A 22,044-nucleotide genomic window follows, 5' to 3' on the forward strand; every position below is an offset into this window, starting at 1 on the left:
CCAGCCATAAAAAGAAGGTAAGTATTTATTTTTATTATTCAAAATGTCATTTTTAGCTTACAATCATTAATTGATGTCTAATATTTAGTTTAAAAAGAAAAAAAAAAAGACAACTTAAAAATTATTCACTTGCATATTTTAAATTTTCAAACAAATTACGTCACAATGAAAAAAATAAGTCACGGATATCTACCTCATAACTATCGCTTAATTGTATTTCTTTTGTTACTGGACGCATTTCCCCCATTATTTTAGATGATAAATAATCGGTCCAAACAAAGAAAAAATTTTAAAATTATAATTTAAAAGGGTAAATATATAAAAAAGAAAATCTGACCACTCCTTGATGTCTGCAATTTCTGCATCGTGACCCTTGTTATATTACCATGTTTCACCCATAAAATCCCCCAAAATCCGGCTGTGGCCATTCGCAGCTGTGTCTTGACACTTGGTGATACATGCAACATGGAGTTTTTGGATCAAAAAGAGGCAAGTACATGATAATATCTCGTCAAAATCATAGAGTCTTTAATTATGCTCTCACCTCCAGTTAGGGTTTTGCTGTTTATTTTTTTTTTTAAATGCCCTCTTGATCAAAATTTTACTTCCCCCAGAAAATGGAGATTTTAAGCTTTCCAATGATGTATCACACATGCATATAGGACAATTTTGAAATTTGGCCCAATTTGGTGTGTCAGAGCGGAACTTCAAGTCACCTGAGTGTTTTCCGCCATATATTTTAAAATATATACTATATAACTATGCAGAATGGAAAAAAGTAATATTTTTGACTGTACTGTAAACAAGCTTAGCGAGCTGAAAAAACTCTAAAACTTATCTTCAAGGCGGATTGCAAGCAACTATAAGGTGCGTACCCCCATATGGTACAAGAATGTGCAGTACAAATTTGAAGACTCACTGCTCTTACTTTTTTATTGGTGAATATCTTTTTCACCTGCCTAATCTAGACATGTGCCGATTACCTGTTTCAAGGCATACGGTGGTATGAAAACGTCACGGTTTCAAAACCACAAAAATACCATTATACCATCCCTACGGTACTATCTATTCTTTATGTCCCAAAAATGCAAGGAGAAATCCCTCGCTTCCAGCTGCAAGGCTCAACCCTAACCCACCGGTTGTTGCTCTGTGTCAATGAGCTGTGCTACACGATAGCTGGAGGAGGTGAAAGTCCTGAACTATTTCCCCCATCGAAGAAAACGAAATCCCTGGTATGGGAATATTTCGGCTACAGAAAAGTTAGAAGGCAGCGGCTTAGAGGAGGAGGGCCAACCGTATGTAAAACTTGGTTGCGGAGGGTGGCTGCCGAAGAGGCAATACCTCCAATATGATTTCGCATTCATACAAAATTCTAGGTTAGTAAGCACTGTCATGAACGTCTCCCACCAGCTACGAGAGTTAACTCCAGCGTGTTTAGTGTGTCTAGCAGTGATAAAACGTGTTTTTTTTCTCTCTGGCAACTGTGTTGAGATAGGGAGTATGTATAATGTAAACATGTTTGTTCTGATGGTAAGTAAGTGTCAATGCCGCCCCGCGTTCCGCTCCAACCTCTGGCCAGGCTGGGACGCGAACCCGCGCATTGCGACAAATCTAGTCGGCAGGCAAGGACGTTAACCACTGCGCCAATAAAGCTCGAGCCAACGGCGTAGCCGTTAGCGTTGTTACATGAAGGAATCGGCGGGGAGGTTTTCACGTGCTACAACGGATACGCTGTGTACCCGTTACAACTGCATTTATTTAAATTTTATTTAGAATATTTCTGTTATTTTTTTTGTAAATTTATAATTATACTTATGTTACAATTTGCTAATTTAAAAAAATAAAATTCCTGTTTTTTAACCCAGATCCAAGGAAAACATTTTAGAGCTGTTATTGCAATAGTCCCTACTCACGTGACGTCACAGCCACGCCCCCGCGCCATGTTGTCCGTATACTCGTCATGTTAATGCATTAGCGCTTCGTAAATTCCTCCTATTATGGCGTGTTTTTCTGCTCGTTAACATTAATAATCAAAATGGTGAAGTCGTGTGTGGCGGTCGGTTGCAAAAACAGAGAAGATAGACGGAGAGACTTGAAGTTTTACCGTATTCCGAGAGACCGGAGAGGAGAGCGAGATGGACTGCTGCAATTCGACGAGAAAACTGGGCTCCAAACGACTACCACAGATTATGTAGTAGTCATTTTATATCTGGTAAGATGCATTTATTATATATTTAGAGGGTTTTGGGCTGACAACCACAATTAAGATCATTGCTAGGCTAATCGCCGACAACATACACTCAGACGTTGTGAATGAACTACCTGAAAATATATAATTATAAGGGGATAATAAGACAGTTGTCATACAATTAATTTACAATTTCACTATTGAGGTCAAAAGCCAAAAAATACATTCAAATAGGGACAATCTGGAGTAGTGCTATCACACTTCATATTTTTTACATATTATATATGTATGTAGTGAGCGTGCTATCGCTAAACCATATAAACATTAAAAGCCCTAGCTCCATTGACAAATGACATGAAATACATTAGACTTGACAGTGGATGTTAGCAAGAACAAAAGATTTTGAATTGAACATTTCGTAACTCACCTTCCCGAGCACAACATAGATTCCTGCCAAATTTTCGTGGACGAGGACCTGTTTCACCCAACCAGCAACGAAGTATTTATAAGCCTCCAAGCTCTTGAAGTTTTTCAAACTTTCGTGAGAATAGGCTGATTTTGTGTGGACAAGATACAGTGCCTTGCAAAAGTATTCGGCCCCCTTGAACCTTGCAACCTTTCGCCACATTTCAGGCTTCAAACATAAAGATATAAAATTTTAATTTTTTGTCAAGAATCAACAACAAGTGGGACACAATCGTGAAGTGGAACAACATTTATTGGATAATTTAAACTTTTTTAACAAATAAAAAACTGAAAAGTGGGGCGTGCAATATTATTCGGCCCCCTTGCGTTAATACTTTGTAGAGCCACCTTTTGCTCCAATTACAGCTGCAAGTCGCTTGGGGTATGTTTCTATCAGTTTTGCACATCGAGAGACTGACATTCTTGCCCATTTTTCCTTGCAAAACAGCTCGAGCTCAGTGAGGTTGGATGGAGAGTGTTTGTGAACAGCAGTCTTCAGCTCTTTCCACAGATTCTCGATTAGATTCAGGTCTGGACTTGGACTTGGCCATTCTAACACCTGGATACGTTTATTTTTGAACCATTCCATTGTAGATTTGGCTTTATGTTTTGGATCATTGTCGTGTTGGAAGATAAATCTCCGTCCCAGTCTCAGGTCTTGTGCAGATACCAACAGGTTTTCTTCCAGAATGTTCCTGTATTTGGCTGCATCCATCTTCCCGTCAATTTTAACCATCTTCCCTGTCCCTGCTGAAGAAAAGCAGGCCCAAACCATGATGCTGCCACCACCATATTTGACAGTGGGGATGGTGTGTTCAGGGTGATGAGCTGTGTTGCTTTTACGCCAAACATATCGTTTTGCATTGTGGCCAAAAAGTTCAATTTTGGTTTCATCTGACCAGAGCACCTTCTTCCACATGTTTGGTGTGTCTCCCAGGTGGCTTGTGGCAAACTTTAAACGAGACTTTTTATGGATATCTTTGAGAAATTGCTTTCTTCTTGCCACTCTTCCATAAAGGCCAGATTTGTGCAGTGTACGACTGATTGTTGTCCTATGGACAGACTCTCCCACCTCAGCTGTAGATCTCTGCAGTTCATCAAGAGTGATCATGGGCCTCTTGGCTGCATCTCTGATCAGTTTTCTCCTTGTTTGAGAAGAAAGTTTGGAAGGATGGCCGGGTCTTGGTAGATTTGCAGTGGTCTGATGCTCCTTCCATTTCAATATGATGGCTTGCACAGTGCTCCTTGAGATGTTTAAAGCTTGGGAAATCTTTTTGTATCCAAATCCGGCTTTAAACTTCTCCACAACAGTATCTCGGACCTGCCTGGTGTGTTCCTTGGTTTTCATAATGCTCTCTGCACTTTAAACAGAACCCTGAGACTATCACAGAGCAGGTGCATTTACACGGAGACTTGATTACACACACGTGGATTCTATTTATCATCATCGGTCATTTAGGACAACATTGGATCATTCAGAGATCCTCACTGAACTTCTGGAGTGAGTTTGCTGCACTGAAAGTAAAGGGGCCGAATAATATTGCACGCCCCACTTTTCAGTTTTTTATTTGTTAAAAAAGTTTAAATTATCCAATAAATGTTGTTCCACTTCACGATTGTGTCCCACTTGTTGTTGATTCTTGACAAAAAAATCAAATTTCATATCTTTATGTTTGAAGCCTGAAATGTGGCGAAAGGTTGCAAGATTCAAGGGGGCCGAATACTTTTGCAAGGCACTGTAGTTGTAAATATCAGGGTAGCTAGCAGATGTCAGGCAAAGACGGCGAAGACAGCGGGTCGAAAAACATCGATTTAGGCATCAAATATGGATCTGGCGAATGGATAAACTGAAGCTTTTCCACATAACGCCTTTTATGCAACGCATCCAATGAGTTTACAGCGTCCGATAACACCGGGGCTTCCATGAATTGCTCTATAACTTGCACGACTAATTGAAAACAATGAGAATAAGTCTAAAAAATACGGACAATATTGCGGCCGGATACAGCGACACGTCATTTTGTGACGTAGGTGAGTAGGGTCTATACCGTGATACTGTGAAACCGTGATATTTTGGTTTAAGTGAATCATACCGTCGGAATCTCATACCGGCACATACCTAGCCTAATCTTAAACTCGTGTTGCTCCTTCTAGTGCTCAATAACGGTAGGCTATACCCATAGGCGGAGTTTGACTTTTGGGCCGGGGGGGGCACAACACAATAACTTGAAAGTGAGCGTTTTTTTGTTTCTTGAGGGGAATTCTAAATCAGGCTGCTTAGGACAGCTATACTATTCGCCAAGATCGTCATCCAATGAATATGGTACGCCCACCGGTGTCATGCCAATGTAGTTACCCCAGTCAAAAATTTTATCCCTGGAGGGAGCCATATGGAGGTGGATTTGTTTGTTCATTATTCGGTCCAAAAAATGTGTTTGAATGCAAAAATAAATTTGAAACTCCCCAAAAAATGCATTTGAATGCTATTGAGTTTTGGGGGGGATTGAAGTCCTTTTTAACTTTTTTGACAGTAGTAATGTTTTGCCTTTGGGCCACATTTTGGCTAGGACATTTGTGTCTTTACTATTCAATCAAAAAATAAGTTGCTTCAAACAAAAAAATATATATTTTAAAACAAAAAAATCAATCAAAAAAAAAACAAATTTAATCATATAAAAAATTTTTTGAATAACTTATTTGGAAGTCAAATATTTGCATTTAATTTATTTATTTTTAGCAATCCTTTTTGTGTTTGGGCCATATTATGGGTAGGACATTTGTGTCTAAATCATTCAATCCCCCAAAAAGTTGCTTCAATCAAAAAATATTTTCAAACAAAGAAAAAAAATCATTTGAAAAGAAAATAAATAAATAGGGGAGGGCAATTTTATTTAATTATATGCAAAGCAAATGACCATCTAAGGTGCTAGTCACATGATCTGTTCGAAAAATAATTTTGACCCATTATAAAAATATCTCTTTTTGGTCATTTCATTCATTTTTGTTGTTTGCTTTATTGCTTTACAACTTTTATATATATAGGAAAGTCAATTACATGCAATGACACTTTTCGGCCAAAAGGGGGGCCTGCACCCCCCTTAAACTCCGCTTATGGCTATACCTGTAGTTGCACGGGTCTTATTGATTGCGCCGAGGCATGAAAATGAAACTTTCAATTCAAAATGAGAGAAAAACGTTCAACGCAGGCGACAATTTGAAAAGTAGTGGAGTAAAAAGTACAGATACGTTCTGTAAAATGTAGTGAAGTAAAAAGTTCCACTTCATATTTGTACTCAAGTACAGATACACAAAAATACTGAAATACAGGAACTAAGTGCTTTTACTTTGTTACATTCCTCCATCGGTGCTTTGCAATTGAGTGGCTCTTTATAAAGAGTAAAGTGCTTGAAATATGTACAGTAATATATGTTTAATTATGATTTATAAAAGCAACCTATATAATAAATAGTAATTAAGGTATTTTGGTATTCACGTGTGCAATGTTTTGTATTGCAACGGGGGGGGGGGGGGGGGGGGGGGATACCTTATCTCTACCTCCATCAAGTGGACAAAAATAAAACTGCAAGTCAGTTAAATTCATCTTCTCATGTTCGGCAATGTCATTTGAAGTCTCACATTTACGGGGCGCCGTTTGTAAAGCAGCACATTCTCAAAATTACATTTTCTCACATTTAGCACCACACAGTGTTTAAAACGTGGTGTGGAATTTTTAGAGTCACTTTTTTTTTTTTGCACATTTACAACAGTATTTAGCAACTTAAATATTTATTTTTAAATAAGCAGTTTTGGACCTGATTGTTTAAATCCAGAACTAAATATGTCATTTAAATCTTAAATTTATATCCTATATCCTTAATGCTAAATCTGGAAACGGTTGGAACAAAATATTTAGCTTAATATGTAAATTCACATGACCGGAAGTAACAAAATAAAAGGTGGTGGAGCAGCTCAGACTGTCTGTTTACGTTGCTTGAAAATGAATAAAACCTTCTCAACGGTGGTAGTCTTCTCTTGGACATGGGTCATTGTGATAATAACAATATATAGGTAAAATACATATTTAGGAGAAACTATTTAAATAGTATTTTGTGTGCTCCAGCTATTATTTTGTTACTTCCGGTCTCCAGTCATGTGAATTTGCATATTAAGCTAAATATTTAGTTCCGACCGTTTCCAGATTTAACATTTAGGACATAGGATATAATTTTAAGATTTAAATTAAATATTTAGTTCTGGATGTAAACAATCAGGTCCAAAACTTATTTTAAAATAAATATTTAAGTTGCTAAATAATGTTGTAATTGTGCAAAAAAAAAAAAAAAGTGACCTATAAATTCACACTATTTTAAACACTGTGTGACGCTATATGTGAGAAAATGTAATTTTGAGCATGTGCTGCTTTACAAACGGCGCCCCATACACATTTAGGTCGCTTCAACTGCAAACGTGTAAATTCACAATCCAAATTCTTCACTGCTTCAATAACGAGCCAATTTGCAACTCAATGGTTTTATTTCATTTTTACAATGTGAACCACATATATCATACCAACAATTAAATGTTAAGTATATAGATTAGCCATTAGTTACCTTTTTTGACAATTATGTATGAAGAAAGAGCTGATAATAGTGTTGGCTTCAAACACATGTGGCTCGAGTCTGCCTGTGTAGAAAGTGACCCAAAAAGAAATTGGGATTAAAATCCAAATGTATGTTTTCGGTTGCAGATTTTGTCACCACGTACATCACACTTCCCTATTTGAGGTGCAACGACCACCTTTCAGTCAAAAGTGCTGCGAGTGAGTGTTAAAAACACAGGGCAGATTAAGCGTGTGGAAAAAGAAAGCGAAGCAAATCGTTCAAAATGCAGGATTTGAAACAATAGAAGCAGACTACCATCAAATCCTCCTTGCAACAGAGTGTCACATTCAGGGAGGGAAGTGAGGATGCTACCTAAGGCCTTCCAGAGCATTGGATCTGGCCCACCATGCAATTTTAAAACAAATTACACCTCAGAGGAACTGCTGTAAATGACCAACAAATGCTCAAAGTATAGAAAAGCCATCCGAGGACTGACTTTATGGTTCCTCAGCCATGAGATTGAAACCCTGTGATAAATTAACTGAAATTGTATTCCAAAATGAACAATAAAAGCAGTCCTCAGCAATGATTACTTTGTCACCCTTTATAATGGTTAGAGCCTCTGTAGTCAAATGAAATCCCACTATTCAGTGGTTTTGCAACAGAAATATGAAGGAACCGCCTGTGCGAAACGTTCATTATAGGACAAGCCAGCAGTCATGCAAGAATATTAGTGCCAAAGTAAAACAACGTTTGAACAAAATTGACACGCTTCATACAAGTCGCCATGTTCCATGTCGTCAAGATGAGAGCACCGCTGACGTCACAGTGGCTCACTTCAAGTGTAAATGCCTCCAACAAAGCACAGCCTGAAATAAATGCTTCACTAAGGGGTTTCATTTCCAGAACGAGTCACTTTAGAAAGTATTAATAACAAAAGGAATAAATCACAAATAAGTGAGCCGTGTTTGACGTCAATTTCTGAATGTCATCGTCTTGCGTGTTAATGAAATGAAATAATATAGCTTGTGTAAGAGCAAATAATGGGATGGCGAGTCAGATGAGAAACTCCGACTCAAAACTCCTTTTATTCTTACAGCACCAATGTAAATTAACTGAGGACCGGAAGCAGGAGCTCGTGCGTTACCGGCGTCCACGCGTTCAAACTGAGAGGCTACACCTGCGACGCAATGGAAGAGCCGATTTTGTTTTGCATGAAATCTTAAGTGCAAAAAGCCTTATTGCAACTCATCAGAAAAGTCACACAACCACATAAAAGAGCAGCTGCGGGGGGGAGAATGCGTCTCAAAAATCCTCTCAATTATCCTCAACAAAGAAAAAAAGGCGTCAGAATGAGTGAAACTGAAGATTTGGCTATCACTGTTGTTGACAGTGAAAACAAAAATGCTTACTTAACACTGGTGGTAAAAAGAAAAAAGTGGTTGAAGCATTTGAAGGGCTGGGCTGGACATCAAGTGCGCAGAGAGTAACAGAAAGAAGCACTTGACGTCTTCGGTGACACCTCACTTCCTTATTAAGGTGGCGGGTGGGGGTGGGGGTAAGGGCACAAATGTGTCAAGAATCAAGTGGCTTCAGCACAGTGCATCTTCACCCACGGGATAACTGCCTGGATCCGGCCCCCCGGACCTGCGGAGCGGGTACACGCGCTCCGATTTGACGAGAGGAAGGGAGACGAAAAGCTCCGCCGCAGACGGCCATCTTTACGTCCGCAGGGAAGTTCAAATCATCCTGTTGCGCTTGTGAGTGGGCGAGTCCGTGATGACGTCAGCGCACTGGGTGGAGTTTCGTTTACGGGCCGCGCCCCCTCCCCCCGCCGAGGCCGAGCCGGACGAGTCCAGGTGGAGCGCCATCTCCTCGGAGATGAAAGTGTTCAGGTCCACGTCCAGGAGGCCGTTGCGTCTGCCGCGACACAGCGCCCCCGAACCCGAAGAAGCCCCTCCGCCGGCGACGCCTCCGTTACCGCTGCTGCCGCTCACGTGCGTGGGAGACCCCGGGGGTCCCGAGCGCACGCTGATGCTCGCCATGGCGCCGCTTAGACCTGGACGCAAAATGATAATCTTTAGCCATGCTTAAGACCCTTGTAAGTATGTGCTTGGATACATATACATTATTTATTTAAAAAAAAAAAAAAAACTACAAAGATGTGGATATAAATTCTGCATTTTTCCATCCTGATTGGTGGGATAGGTCAATGTTCTTAAGGGAGAAGGGGTACCTACCACTAAGGTTGCAACAACTAGTCTATTAACTAGAAAATTTGATACCACCCTGTAAGTTACTTTATGTGCAAAACAGGCTGGATTTAAACTGCCCTTACAAATAAGGTTGCAACAACTAATCGATTAAGTTAGTGTTTGGGTCCTTGTTTGTGTGTAATGGGAGGCTGCGCGCACCCGGGTGATTAGAGCAAGAGAGCGCGAGAGAGAGTTCACTGCTACACTCAGGTTTGGTTTCTCAATTAATATTAAGAAGTGTCAATAGTTAGATTGTCTTTTGTGTTGTTAGTAGAAGCGTGCAAAATTTCAGGTTCTTAGATTATTCGCGATTCAGCCGTGGAAGATACGAGAACGATTCACAAACATCCAAATTCCGATTACTTAACTCTTCCAGGTAAAGCGGAACTAAAACATAGTCAGCGCGGTCTTCAAGACGCAATGAAGAACGGACCGAGAGTAAATATCATGCTCAACTTATGCCGCTAAATAAGAAAACAATATTACCTGACTGCAGCCGACAGTCGCTACAAACAACAACACCCAGTTGCTAGTTGCTACAAACATACGGCCGCAAAACGCTACGGTAGATATAACATATATATGGCGGGAAACACAGACAAGACTGAAAAAGCAGTCCCTGCTCTTGCACTCCTCTTAAAAGAAACTGCTGCATTTTAAGCCAAAACAACTGTTGTGTTTGATAGAACAATATGTCTATATGCTGCCATAGCAGATTCATGGCGCATTAAGCCCCCGAACTATTTTTAATTTGCCCGTTGTACCCTGAAAACCCCCGTTTACAGACGTCGCGCAACCGCTTGTGTTTCAACCCAGCCATAAAGCGAAGGTAATTAATTATATTTATTATTCAAAATGTCATTTTTAGATTAAAATCATTCATTGATGTCTAAAATTTCATTTACAAAAAAACAAAACGACTTTTCAAAATTATTCACTCGCATATTTTAAACTTTTAAACAAATTACGTCACAATGAAAAAAATGGCGTCTGTAGAAAAGTCCCGGATATCTACCTCATAACTATCGCTTAATTGTATTCTATTTGTTTCTGTCGCATTTTTTCCGATCTCAGATGATAATTGACCCACACATAGAAAAATTGGAAAAGAACGTTTAAAAAGGTATATATATGGAAAAGAAAATCTCGACCACTCCTTGATGTCTGCGATTTCTGCATCGCGACCCTTGTTATATTACCATGCTTCAACCATAAAATCCCCCCAAATCCAGCTTTGGCCATTCACAGCTGTGTCTTGACACTCAGTGATACATACTACATGGAGGTTTTGGATCGAAACAAGGTAAGTATGCGATAATATCTCGTTGAAGTCATGGCGTCTGTAATTCTGCTCTCGCATGCTCTCGCCTCCAGATAGGGCTTTGCTGTTTAAAATTTTTTTTTTTTTTTTTTTTAAATGCCCTCCTGTTCAAAATTTTTCTTCCCCCAGAAAATTGAGATTTTATGCTTTCCAATGATGTATCACACGTGCATATCGGACAATTTTGAAAGGGGCCTTAATTGGGGGTCTCAGAGCGGAACTTCAATTCACCCGAGTGTTTTCCGCCATATAGAACAAGATGCGAAATGACGGACTTGCCGGCGTTCGTAAACAGCCACCATCTTAAAGCAATAGACTTCTCTGGAAGGCACTGTTGTAGCGAACCTATTTAACTTTTTATCCAAAATACTCTTAAATCGGCAAAATCTTGACTTGAATCTATCTTCAAATGATGAAACAGTTTTAAAATTTTGACATGTTGAAAGTAGAGCTGGGCGGTAAACCGAAAATTTACCGTCACCGAAATTCTTCACGATGACCGACGTAATTTTGACCATGTCGGTAAATTCGGTAAATTAATAAAACAAGAAAATAGTCTTTTCATCCCGCTTTGACTCTGTGTTGTTCGTCTATGCTCATTCCCCTTTAAGAAAGCAGTGAATGTACTTACGTAGGGAGTCACGTGATCATCAGGAAGCCAATCAAACAGAAGCCCGGTAAGGTAACGCTAGCAGCTAATGCTACAAGCAAAACGTGATGGAGTGTGGCTTAAGGGAGGTTCGCCAAACTTTCACCCGACATTTAATAGACTCTTGGTGGCATCCAGACGGGCTTTCACCAGCTGTCCTCCCTTGTTCTCACAATTTCCGGAGATGGTGCTTTCAGTGCTTTCTACCGGTAGCCAGGCCACAGGCTAACGCTAGCCGCTAATGCTAGCGGCCGCTAGCGGCTAACGCTACAAATGAACGTGATGGAGTCGGATAGCGGCTCTAACTTTGTCGAAACGGCTGAATTTAATGAGTGGATTGGGCATGGACTGCATCTAGCAATTACTATGTCGCGTTATTTTGTATCTGACTGTGTGTGATTTCTCTGATAGCTTTTGTGATGGTAAAGCATTCAGCATAAAGCACAAATGGCCCCAGCTATTTTTCTGTATGTGTTTAATTCTGTGTCATTATTGCTATCATAAAATCTTAAGTGTTTCATTTGCAGAAGATCAATATAGCTTTAATGTGTGTCTGTCTGTTTGGGGGTTCATGTATGTGTGCATTTATTAAAAAATGCACTGGGGGGGGGGGGGACGGGGACCCTGAAACCATAAAGTAAACACTTGTATTGAATAATTATGTCACAGCAGCCATTAACAATAAATTGTCTTTTTGAAGTGTACTGTTCGAGCTGCAAGTCATTTGTGTTACAATGACATGTTTGCACAGGCATATCGATTTTGACAATGTACATTGTTCAATCCATACACTCTGTTATAAATGCTCATACTTGAATTCTTATTGTTTACAATTCATTTGTATAAACCTAATGTCTAGACTGCATGTACATTTGTTAAATATATCAAATTGAATGCTGGTAACTAAATCAACAAGAAACTGTTAATCTGTATTTCATGCATTGATTCAGATTTTCAAATTATATAACAGTCCGCTTGGACGACTTTATCGTCATTTATCGTTATCGAGATAAATCTGCTCCATTTATCGTGATACATGTTTAAGGCCATATCGCCCACCCCTAGTTGAAAGTAAACAGAAGAAAAATTATGGAATAACGGGAGCAATTTTAACAACTTTAACGGTTGATTCACAACATTAAATTAATTGAATGTGGTTTAAAGCTGCTGATACAGAATGGGGACTTGAGTATTTTATTTACTGTTTTGAACTGTTAACTTGATACTGAAATAGTAGTTTGGTTTAGCCTGAGAGGATTTTTTTAACAATTTTGGAACTAATGTACGAAACATTAAAATCGTAGCCTCTGAATCGTAATTGAATCGTTAGGTGACCCAAGATTCCCACCTCTAGTTGTTAGAGGCCGTGTGCCTCCGTCAAAGGAGAGTAAATGAAGCCAATTGTATTGTTTGTAGATGAGACCTTACTACTTAGCACGGAGCGCTAAGCTAGTTAGCGATTATACTAATCAGTGTATTAAGTGTCCGTTTGTATTGTGTTTTGGAGAAGCAGATTAATGCTTGATTTATTGTTAGATAGTAAAGTTGTATCATTTCTTTTTATAAAGAAATCAGACACATAAACCCGTTCATATAACAGCTTAGTCTCTCCTTTAAAGTGCTTAAGACACAAAAAAGCATGTTTATTTCATAATACACGCGGTATTTTATGCTCCTGAATGATATGGACCGCTTGGATGTGTGTGGAAGCGATCGCTATATTTATTTAGTTTTTTGAATCCCGCGCCAGGAAAATGAGTGACTTCCGGCTTCGGTCTCGCATTGAGGAGGAGGGCGCTGTGACGTGTACGGTAGAAGACGTCCTCTTCACGCTACAGTGTACTGTTGTGTATGAGGACGAAGGATTCAGCTGATTTTGCGGATTAATACTTTTATTTTTTGCATCACGCCAGCCAAACGACTGCAGAAAAATCATTCTGTATGCGGGAGAGGCGTATGCGCCTTTTTGGAGTTTCAAAAGGTTCCCATTCACCGTGGATATTTACTGTGGGACCATTGGACTTACAAGGAAGTGAGTAAACATCTTGTTTTGTATTATGTCAAATACGAATACAGTGATTACAAAGTAAACACTATAAAATTCCTTTAAATAAAGGACTACTTACGTTTGATCATTGATAGGCATGTAAAAAGCTATCCTCACGCTCATTAGCAGTTAGCTGTTAGCACGTTAGCTACACAACAATTCCAGCCACCCTCCTCCAGGGAACGAACTGTAAATTGCTCTCCGCCGGGCGGTTTGCCGATCCGCAAAGAAACTCGACAACCGGGTCGTCATGTCAAATAATCCAGGCTAGCTATGTGTGATTTTCCACTTCGAAGACTTTGAAACATCCCTCGGTTCGGGTTAGCATGTCGGCTAGCTGTCACTCCTTCTGGTCTGTTTACATTCTCCGAAGCCGGGGAAGGGAAATGACATATGTCCGATTTAGGTGTCATAAAATATCGTTCGGCAGGTGTGACAGTAAAGGTAAAGTCGACTGTTTTGACCATTATGGAGTAATTTTGCCATGTCGTCTTGAATAAATGGATTTTTATTATTTTATATTCCATTTAGCACAAGTTATTTGTCATGACCATGCCATTTATTTAGCAATTAGGGAAAGTACTTGGGTAAAAAGAATATCCTGTAAAAATATTGAAGTAAAGAGACAGAAACAATGACATTTTGCCGCTCTCTTCGTCGCGTTTTCCTCATTGTGAATAGTTCCCCCTCGACGGGCTGACTGGTCCTTCTCAAGCCATTTATATAGCTATTGGGGAAAAATACTTGGATAAAAAGAATATCCTGTAAAAATATTGAAGTAAAGAGACAGAAACAATGACATTTTGCCGCTCTCTTCGTCGCGTTTTCCTCATTGTGAATAGTTCCCCCTCGACGGGCTGACTGGTCCTTCTCAAGCCATTTATATAGCTATTGGGGAAAATACTTGGATAAAAAGAATATCCTGTAAAAATATTGGGAGTAGAGAGACTGAAACAATGACATTTTGCAGCTCTCTTCGTCTCGTTTTCCTCGTTCTGAACAATTCCCCCTCAATGGGCTGAATAGTAAAACCGATGAGCCTAGTCTACCGCTGACGTCATCCACCTGTTGGGGACGCTAAAGCCCTATAATTGTAGGCGTGGCTAACCGGCAGATTAAAAGACTAATTTCTCGTCATCTGCGCTTTGCTAAATTGTTGTATATGGTCGAATCGTCTCAAAATATGATTCTAATTCACATAATAATGCCATTTAAGACTTTTTTTCTGGTGTCGTATGCTCTTTAAGCTCCCATTCAAAATAAACGGTCATACAAGACATACAAAACTGTTTTGATAAAGAAAACTCATATATTAGTCTGCCTGCTCCTCATTCGATTTTGTTGTTTAGTTTATTTAAAGAAAATAAACTTTTTTTGACACACTGAATTGACACAAATTGACAAATTATACCAACGTTTTGCCAACAAGAAAAAAAAATGTCGATCAGCAGCACTTTTTTTTTAATGTACAGGACGTTTGTCTGATTCGTGTACTGAGAAATTCAAATGTTATATATTGAGAACCTTTATTAAAAACGAAGTTTTATGTACTTAATACATTTGTAGACTAAGTTCAGTCAGGAAGCTGTAATACTTTTGAAGGGAATAGTCAACCATTATGTCTTTATTGTTACTTCAAGTTACATTGTGAAAGTAATTGAAAAAAGTGACATTCATCCAATTAATCAATTATTCGTTTAATTAATCTTCCGATTAACTGATTATAAAAATAATCGTTAGTTGCAGCCCTACCTACTACCCTTGTCCCTGCTGGCCCAGAGCAAACACGCTTTATCTCTCAACCACATGCGGATAGGCATTTTCTTTTACAAGTACAAACTTGTATATACAAATTCGGAAGAAGGAGTGATGAACTTGTTAAAACTGCATTTGGGAAGAAACCCCGAATTATACTTTATTGTTAAAACTTTAAATTTTAGGGAGAAACCCTGAATTATATTTTACTATTGATTATTATATTTTATTAAGTTGTTTTATGAATAAATAAAAGCAGTTATTAACGGACTATGAGGTGCAACTGACTATAAGCCGCACCCACCTAATTTTACAAGAAAACGGCATTTGTTCACATAAAAGCCTCAGTTAAACTATAAACCGAAGGTGTCCACATTGTGTTATATATTTCACAAAAAAACATAAAAATTAATTTAAAAATGAAATAAAATGATAAATTAGCCACATTGCATTACTGTAAAGTAGTACAGTATATAAGCGTATATTATATAGTAGTATATATTAATAAAATGTTAATAAACCCCAAATTAATGAAAGTAAAATAAAAATGTTTTTTAAATTCAGTGTTTTACTCACTGCCTGCAACAATAGACGTCCAATTCATTTAAACTGGGAGTGAATGCTTATGTTTCAGTGCTACCAGCGCCGCTAGACAACAATCCATTTTAACTGGGTGGGCTGAGAGCAATCGTTCGCTGCTAAACTCTGCCAGTCAAGATGAATTGGAAATCTAGCACCGTCACATCAATGGCGCGAGTTAAATAAGTACCCTATAAAGAGTTAAATTTTGGACAATCAGTAGAGGTGGGAATCTTTGGGCACCTAATGACTGGATTTTGAATACGATTCAGGGGCTACGATTCGATTACAAATCGATTATTGATGACGAAGCCCCCCCCCCCCCCCCCATTAGCTGCTTTTAATGTTTTGTACATTAGTTACAAAAAAAAAGTTTAAAAAAAAAAGCCTCGCAGGCTAAAATAAACGACTACTTCAGTATCAAGTTAACTGTTAAAAACAAATAATATACTCAAATCCCCATTCTGTATCAGCAGCTTTAAACTACATTCAATTAATTTAATGTTGTGAATCTACCGTTAAAGTTGTTAAAATTGCTGCCGTTATTCCATAATTTCCCTTCTGTCTACTTTCGACATGTCAAAGTTTTAAAACTATTTTAAAGATAGATTCAAGTCAATATTTTGCCTATTTAGGAGTATTTTAGATAAAAAAGTTAATTAGGTTCGCTTGGAAGGTTCGCTACAACAGCCTTGCAGTGAAGTCTACTGCTTTAAGATGGCGGCCATTTACTAACGTCCGCATCTAGCTTTTTGTACATGTGCTGCTAACGCCATCGTTATTTTGCATCTAGTCCTATATAATGGTATCTACAGTACCATTATGTGGACGTAGTTTGTAGCAGCTGTTGGCTGCAGTCAGGTATGTTGTTGTTTTTTTATCTTGCGGCATGAGTTGAGCTAAAGGAGTGAGTTGAGCATTGTCATTACCCGAGTGGCCTGGTAATGACAAGCATGATGTTTAGCTACTCTCGCTCCGTTCCTCATTGTATCCCGAAGACCGCGCGGCGCACTGAGTGTGTTTTACTTCCGCTTTACTTGACATATTTCAATAATCGGAATTTGGATGTTTGTGAATCGTTCTCGAACCTTCCACGGTCGAATCGCGAATAATCTAAGAATCGGAAATTTCGCACACCTCTAACAATCAGTATAATTCGTGAATAACATGCAAACTCATTGGGACCAAATACGTCACTTGAGGAATCACATTTGATTGTTGCTCACCATGCAATGCGATGGCCTCCCTGAACGGCTGGAGGTCGGCTTCTACGGACGAGCCGGTCTCAGCCGGCGAGTTGGCCCGGCTGGGGGCCACCATGGCCAACCTCGTGGTGGCCCTGCTACTCCTATGTGGGGGTGCTTTGCCACACAGAAAGCTGATAAGATCCTCCCGGCGGATGGTTCTCCGTCGCTTTTTTACCCACGCCAACATGTCCTGCGAGGGAGAAAACCGGTAAACCGTTCAAGGCCTTTTATTCTTGAATGAAAAAAATAGAGACTTTCAGTCTGACAATGCTAAAAACAGGCCAACCTTATTACGTCGCTGGTGTCCTATCTGGATGCCCCTGTCGAAGCTTCGCTGATGGGCCTCAACACTCTCTACGATGATGAAAACAATAAAATGACCAGAGGAGGGTAAAGTAGCCAAAAAATTTACTTGAGTAGCGTTACTTCAAAATAATGTAATATTACTCAAGTAAAGGTCGTTATCCAAAAATTATACTCAAGTACAAGTATAAAAAAGAATTTTGGTTAAAAGAATATTCAAGCAATGAGTAACATTGTGAGTAACTGCTTACTATGATTTTTTTTTTTTTTTTAAACAGTGGTATTTTTTTTCTAAGCACAAAGTTATCTGTACGAACTGGTATTATTATACTTTGAGGAAGAAGATGACTATTACATTAATATTACATAACCACATTAAGCCAAACAAATTAAAAAAAAATGTAATTCCGGCAAGAAAAAACAAATACAGAAATAAAGGATCACATCTCCGATTTTCCGTGGTCAATCAGTGACGAATAAAAACTGGGAGAGAGGTTAAAATCTGCGCTTTCGAGTCATGTTGTCGGCAGCGCTTTATGTCAAATAATTTTTCACGGTGCTCAACGGGATTGAACAGGCCGGCGTGATCATAGAATGGCAAGCTTGAGTCTGATTGGTATAATGGAGTCATGTAATCATTGTTGCGACATCTCCTTGGTGAAACTGGTAGCGCCGCTGGCAGAAAAGAAAGGTAATATCTAATATGTAGAATAAAAAGGGAAAATGTAAGGACTAGCGTAGCACAAAGTAGTGGAGTAAGAATACATTTCTTCTTCACAAATCTTTTCATGTAAAAAGTATGGCTTAGTAAAACTACTCTTGAAGTACATTTTTCTCAAAAAGTTACTCAAGTAAATGTAACGCGTTACTACCTTCCTCCAAACATAACAACAAATACATAAGCATAATTCCAGATACTTTAACTGCGGTAGTACTACAACAATATGGTGAAATTGCTGTACACAGATTACAAAACAGTGTCCAGTGCAATCCTATTACTGCACCAGACAGCAATTGTGTCAGTGGTGGATTCTTAAGATTGTAACAGAAGAATATAAGACAGCAGGGTTGTTATTAGCTACACAATGAACGTTTCAGTAAAAGGTCATCCAGCTTAGGGACACACTAGCCAATATGGCAGTGATACAAGTGGCGTCCTTCCTTTTTGAGGCTGAAAGGATTGGGTACAATGGAACATAAAAAGATAATGAAAGTGACTGTTCGAGAAATGTTAGTGTCCAGGAACTGTTGACGTGCCAGGATGGACAGGTTGTTACTACCCTGTCTCTCGTTCTGATAGTACAAATTAGGGATGTCCTCGATCCAATCACATGATCGGAAACGTCATATTCAGAATATCGGAAAAAGATTTTTTTAAATGAATGTTTGTTTTTGCATTTACACTCGACGTCCAATCCATTTTGACCGGAAGGGCTGACAGCGATCGTTCGGGTCGCATTCAAGCTGATATTACGTTCATTACGCTCACAAGTGTCGGATAGACAGCTGATTCATATGCAGGTTTGAATAAGCCTAGGTTGAATATGAAAATAAGTAAGAATTGGACAGTCCATACTACATGAAAAAAGTAGTGTAAAGGGAAAGAAATCAGAATTGACCAGCAGTGTCAACGTAGCCTGAGTGTGGTCTGCGAGAGCTTAACACATTGGCAATAGATGTTCATGCCATTTGAACTAGGAGGGTCTACCAGTTTAAATGGATTGGATGTCTACAAGGAACAAACTAATGTAATTTTAGAGCCACTCCATTGGACGTCTATCTTCTTCAATGGCATTTAAAAAGTGTTAAAAAGCCTAATTGTGCTAAGAAAAAAAGAATGGCTCCGTCCAATCTGTGTACAGTTTGCATATTCATCCTGTGTTCATTTCCATGTTATTCCTACATGAGCAACCTTCCAAGCATTAAATTTGAGGATTTGAAATCTACTTGACTACAAAAAAAATGCATATTAAGTTAATCGAAGACTATGAATTGTCCATAAGTCTCAATCCAAGTGTAAATGGTGTTTAGTATGTATGCGTTAGCTGGACTCAGTTTAATACTTAACACAAAGTCAGTCTATGAACAGGTTTTGAGCATCCATCATGACAGTCTAATCAACCTAAGAGTTGCATTTCCAAGGATCGTAAATAGAGCAAAAATGGAACCAGGTGGACTGAAAAGGGTTGTAAATATACAGCAGAAAGCCATGTTCACCGCAGGGTCTGTCCTATTCACACATTACGAAAACAAATGTAAAAGATATGCGTCCATGAACTGACACTGATGCGCATAAAACACAAGGTAACTTCGTACAGTGTGTTTACGGAGGTAAATATTGCTCCTTGTGTAAGGTCCGAGTCTTGACGCATATAATAAATTCAAGGTTTTTCAGATTCTAATTGACCTGCAATATAAACACAGCCGTATTCACCTTCATTTTCATATTAAAAGTGGTGTGTGGTGGTGTACCTTTGTACAGGTTGGTGACTGCTGTAGCTGCGTTCTGAAATGGCACCCAGAGTGACAAGCCCTGTTGATGACATACTCGGTCTGTAAATGAGATAGAAGGGGAAGGGCGTGTTTGGGTTATTCAGATATGACAACATGAGGCCAAACAGCAACTAAACGTCCAAGAAACACAGCAAATCAAGATGAAGCCATTTTATCTTAGCTCTACAAAGTCACGAGCACCAAAATAAACAGTTCGAGAGAGACACCAGCTGAAGTGCCCTCTCAGCAGTAAAGTTGCAAAGCAATGTCAAACATATGTCTGTGGACAACACGCTCTAAAAATATGGACATCAATCTTCACCCGCACCAGAGAGTCGTTGCAGGCCGGAGACACACCAAATTTCATACAGCCAACTAATAATATCCACGCCATTTTGTGATTGGAAAGCTGGCTAAGCTACACGTTGTCTCGATAAGTGTCCACTCAGCAGCTGACCGAATGCTAGCATGTGCTGTGCTGATGAACTTTCGTCGCCATTAGGCGAGACATGGAATGAAGCGGCGAGTAAACAGATGGTAACATTGACAGTTCAACAAACTGTCATCGGGGAATGTCGCGTAGATACGATTGTTGTTACCATCGCCATTTTGTAACTAGCTTGGCTGACGACGGGGTAGCACAACGGTAGAACATTGAGTCAACAATTAGTTTATGGACACACGTCAGCAATCATATGTGGTCTTTTTTTTTTTTTTTAAACGTAGGCTCTCGTATTTGCCAACTAATTTACACTGGGCTCTTCCAAAGTCCCCTAACTTGTCCTGTAGTCATCTACCAAGTTCACGGTTCATATCGTTGGACAAAGTCAACATAAATTGTGTACTGCGCCGCCGTTTTTGCTAGTTCCTACTGTACAATAGCGTTCGATCAACGTGTCAAAATGTCAGTAACGCTGAGCTAAGTTGCTAATCAACAAGCTAAAGGGTAAGCTGGCGGTGTGGCGACACTGTCATCATGCTAACAAATAGACACTGAAGAAAGCGACGGTTTCAACCTTTGTATAACTGTGCCACGGCGGTGGCAGAGTTCTGAAAAAGATGCCACAGTTTATCCTGGTCGTTGTCGGCCTCCTCCTCGCTCGGCTCCCTCTGCTCCGCCTCGGCCAAACACTGCCGCTCCCATTTTGAGAACCAGTGTTCGGGTCCGTGTTCCTGGATCTCCGAGTCACCGTCTTCCTTCTTCTCCTCCATGAATCCACGAAAACTTGGAGAAACCTTACTTTTAACAGTTTAAGGTACGTATGTAGATGGTATCTAGACCTGTACGAAAATCTTTGTTGAGAATATTAGCGGTTTTACTACTTGGCACTCGATTTCGACCGTGTCTCGACCATTTCACGCTATGCTTAGCCGACTATTTTCCGAGTTGCCGACGTCAGGGATATATACAAACGTAAGCTACCTTGTTGTTCGCTTAGTCCCGCCTTTTTGTTGTACACTCGGCGGTGATTGGCCAGGTACAATATAAGGGGTGGGTTTACCTGAAGGTTAATAATTCCATTGGATTTCCGACTTGTCCTTCACTTTGTTGCCACAAAAGAAGCTCCGTGAAATTTCCCCATTTCAAAAGCTTGCAAGAGAGTTCATGCTTGTCCAAACTACAATGTCACATGTAAAAATAGTCACGAATGAAATTATAATAGTCGAAATGCATTCATTTAGAAACTTTTCCGTGTGTTTTCCAAACATATCCAGTCAGTGTTATTGTTTAACATGCAATCCCATTGTTTCTTCGCCACCGTGCAATCGTTGTGATTTTACTTTTATTTGCGTTGTCTCAGTGCTGGAAATGTGTTTGGTTTTCTTTACGATTAGTATTGCACACTAATTTTGCGAACTTCCCCCCAAAATGAACATATAAACGCATGCAACGTTAACAACAGAATTACCTTTCCTTGCTTTTAATGCGTATGGTATTTATTTGTTTAAAGTACGTTTTTACACATACTATTGATGTCTATATATACGCATAAAACAAAAAAACGAGTGATTTGCAGAGCAAAACAGTACAACGAGACGGATGGAGTAATACGAGCATGACGTCACACTCAGGTACGGTACACGTTTGATTTAAGAGTTGCCCTTCTTGACATGTTCAAAACAAACGGATATGCCTGAAG

General features: G+C 39.3%; 1 protein-coding gene across 1 annotated transcript; it reads right to left on the reverse strand.

Moving 5' to 3' along the window:
- Window positions 1-7,069: 7,069 nt before the first annotated feature.
- On the reverse strand, window positions 7,070-21,467 carry hapstr1a (HUWE1 associated protein modifying stress responses a). The gene is made up of 5 exons (XM_057861205.1): window positions 20,920-21,467; window positions 19,883-19,963; window positions 17,394-17,461; window positions 17,087-17,297; window positions 7,070-9,313 (listed from the first exon to the last, which is right to left on the reverse strand). The coding sequence occupies exons 1-5, from the start codon at window positions 21,113-21,115 to the stop codon at window positions 8,994-8,996; spliced, it is 876 nt and encodes a 291-aa protein (XP_057717188.1). The 5' UTR covers window positions 21,116-21,467; the 3' UTR covers window positions 7,070-8,993.
- Between the last annotated feature and the right edge of the window lie 577 nt (window positions 21,468-22,044).

This window comes from Corythoichthys intestinalis, chromosome 16 (assembly GCF_030265065.1).
Source record: "Corythoichthys intestinalis isolate RoL2023-P3 chromosome 16, ASM3026506v1, whole genome shotgun sequence".
Classification (NCBI taxonomy): domain Eukaryota; kingdom Metazoa; phylum Chordata; class Actinopteri; order Syngnathiformes; family Syngnathidae; genus Corythoichthys; species Corythoichthys intestinalis.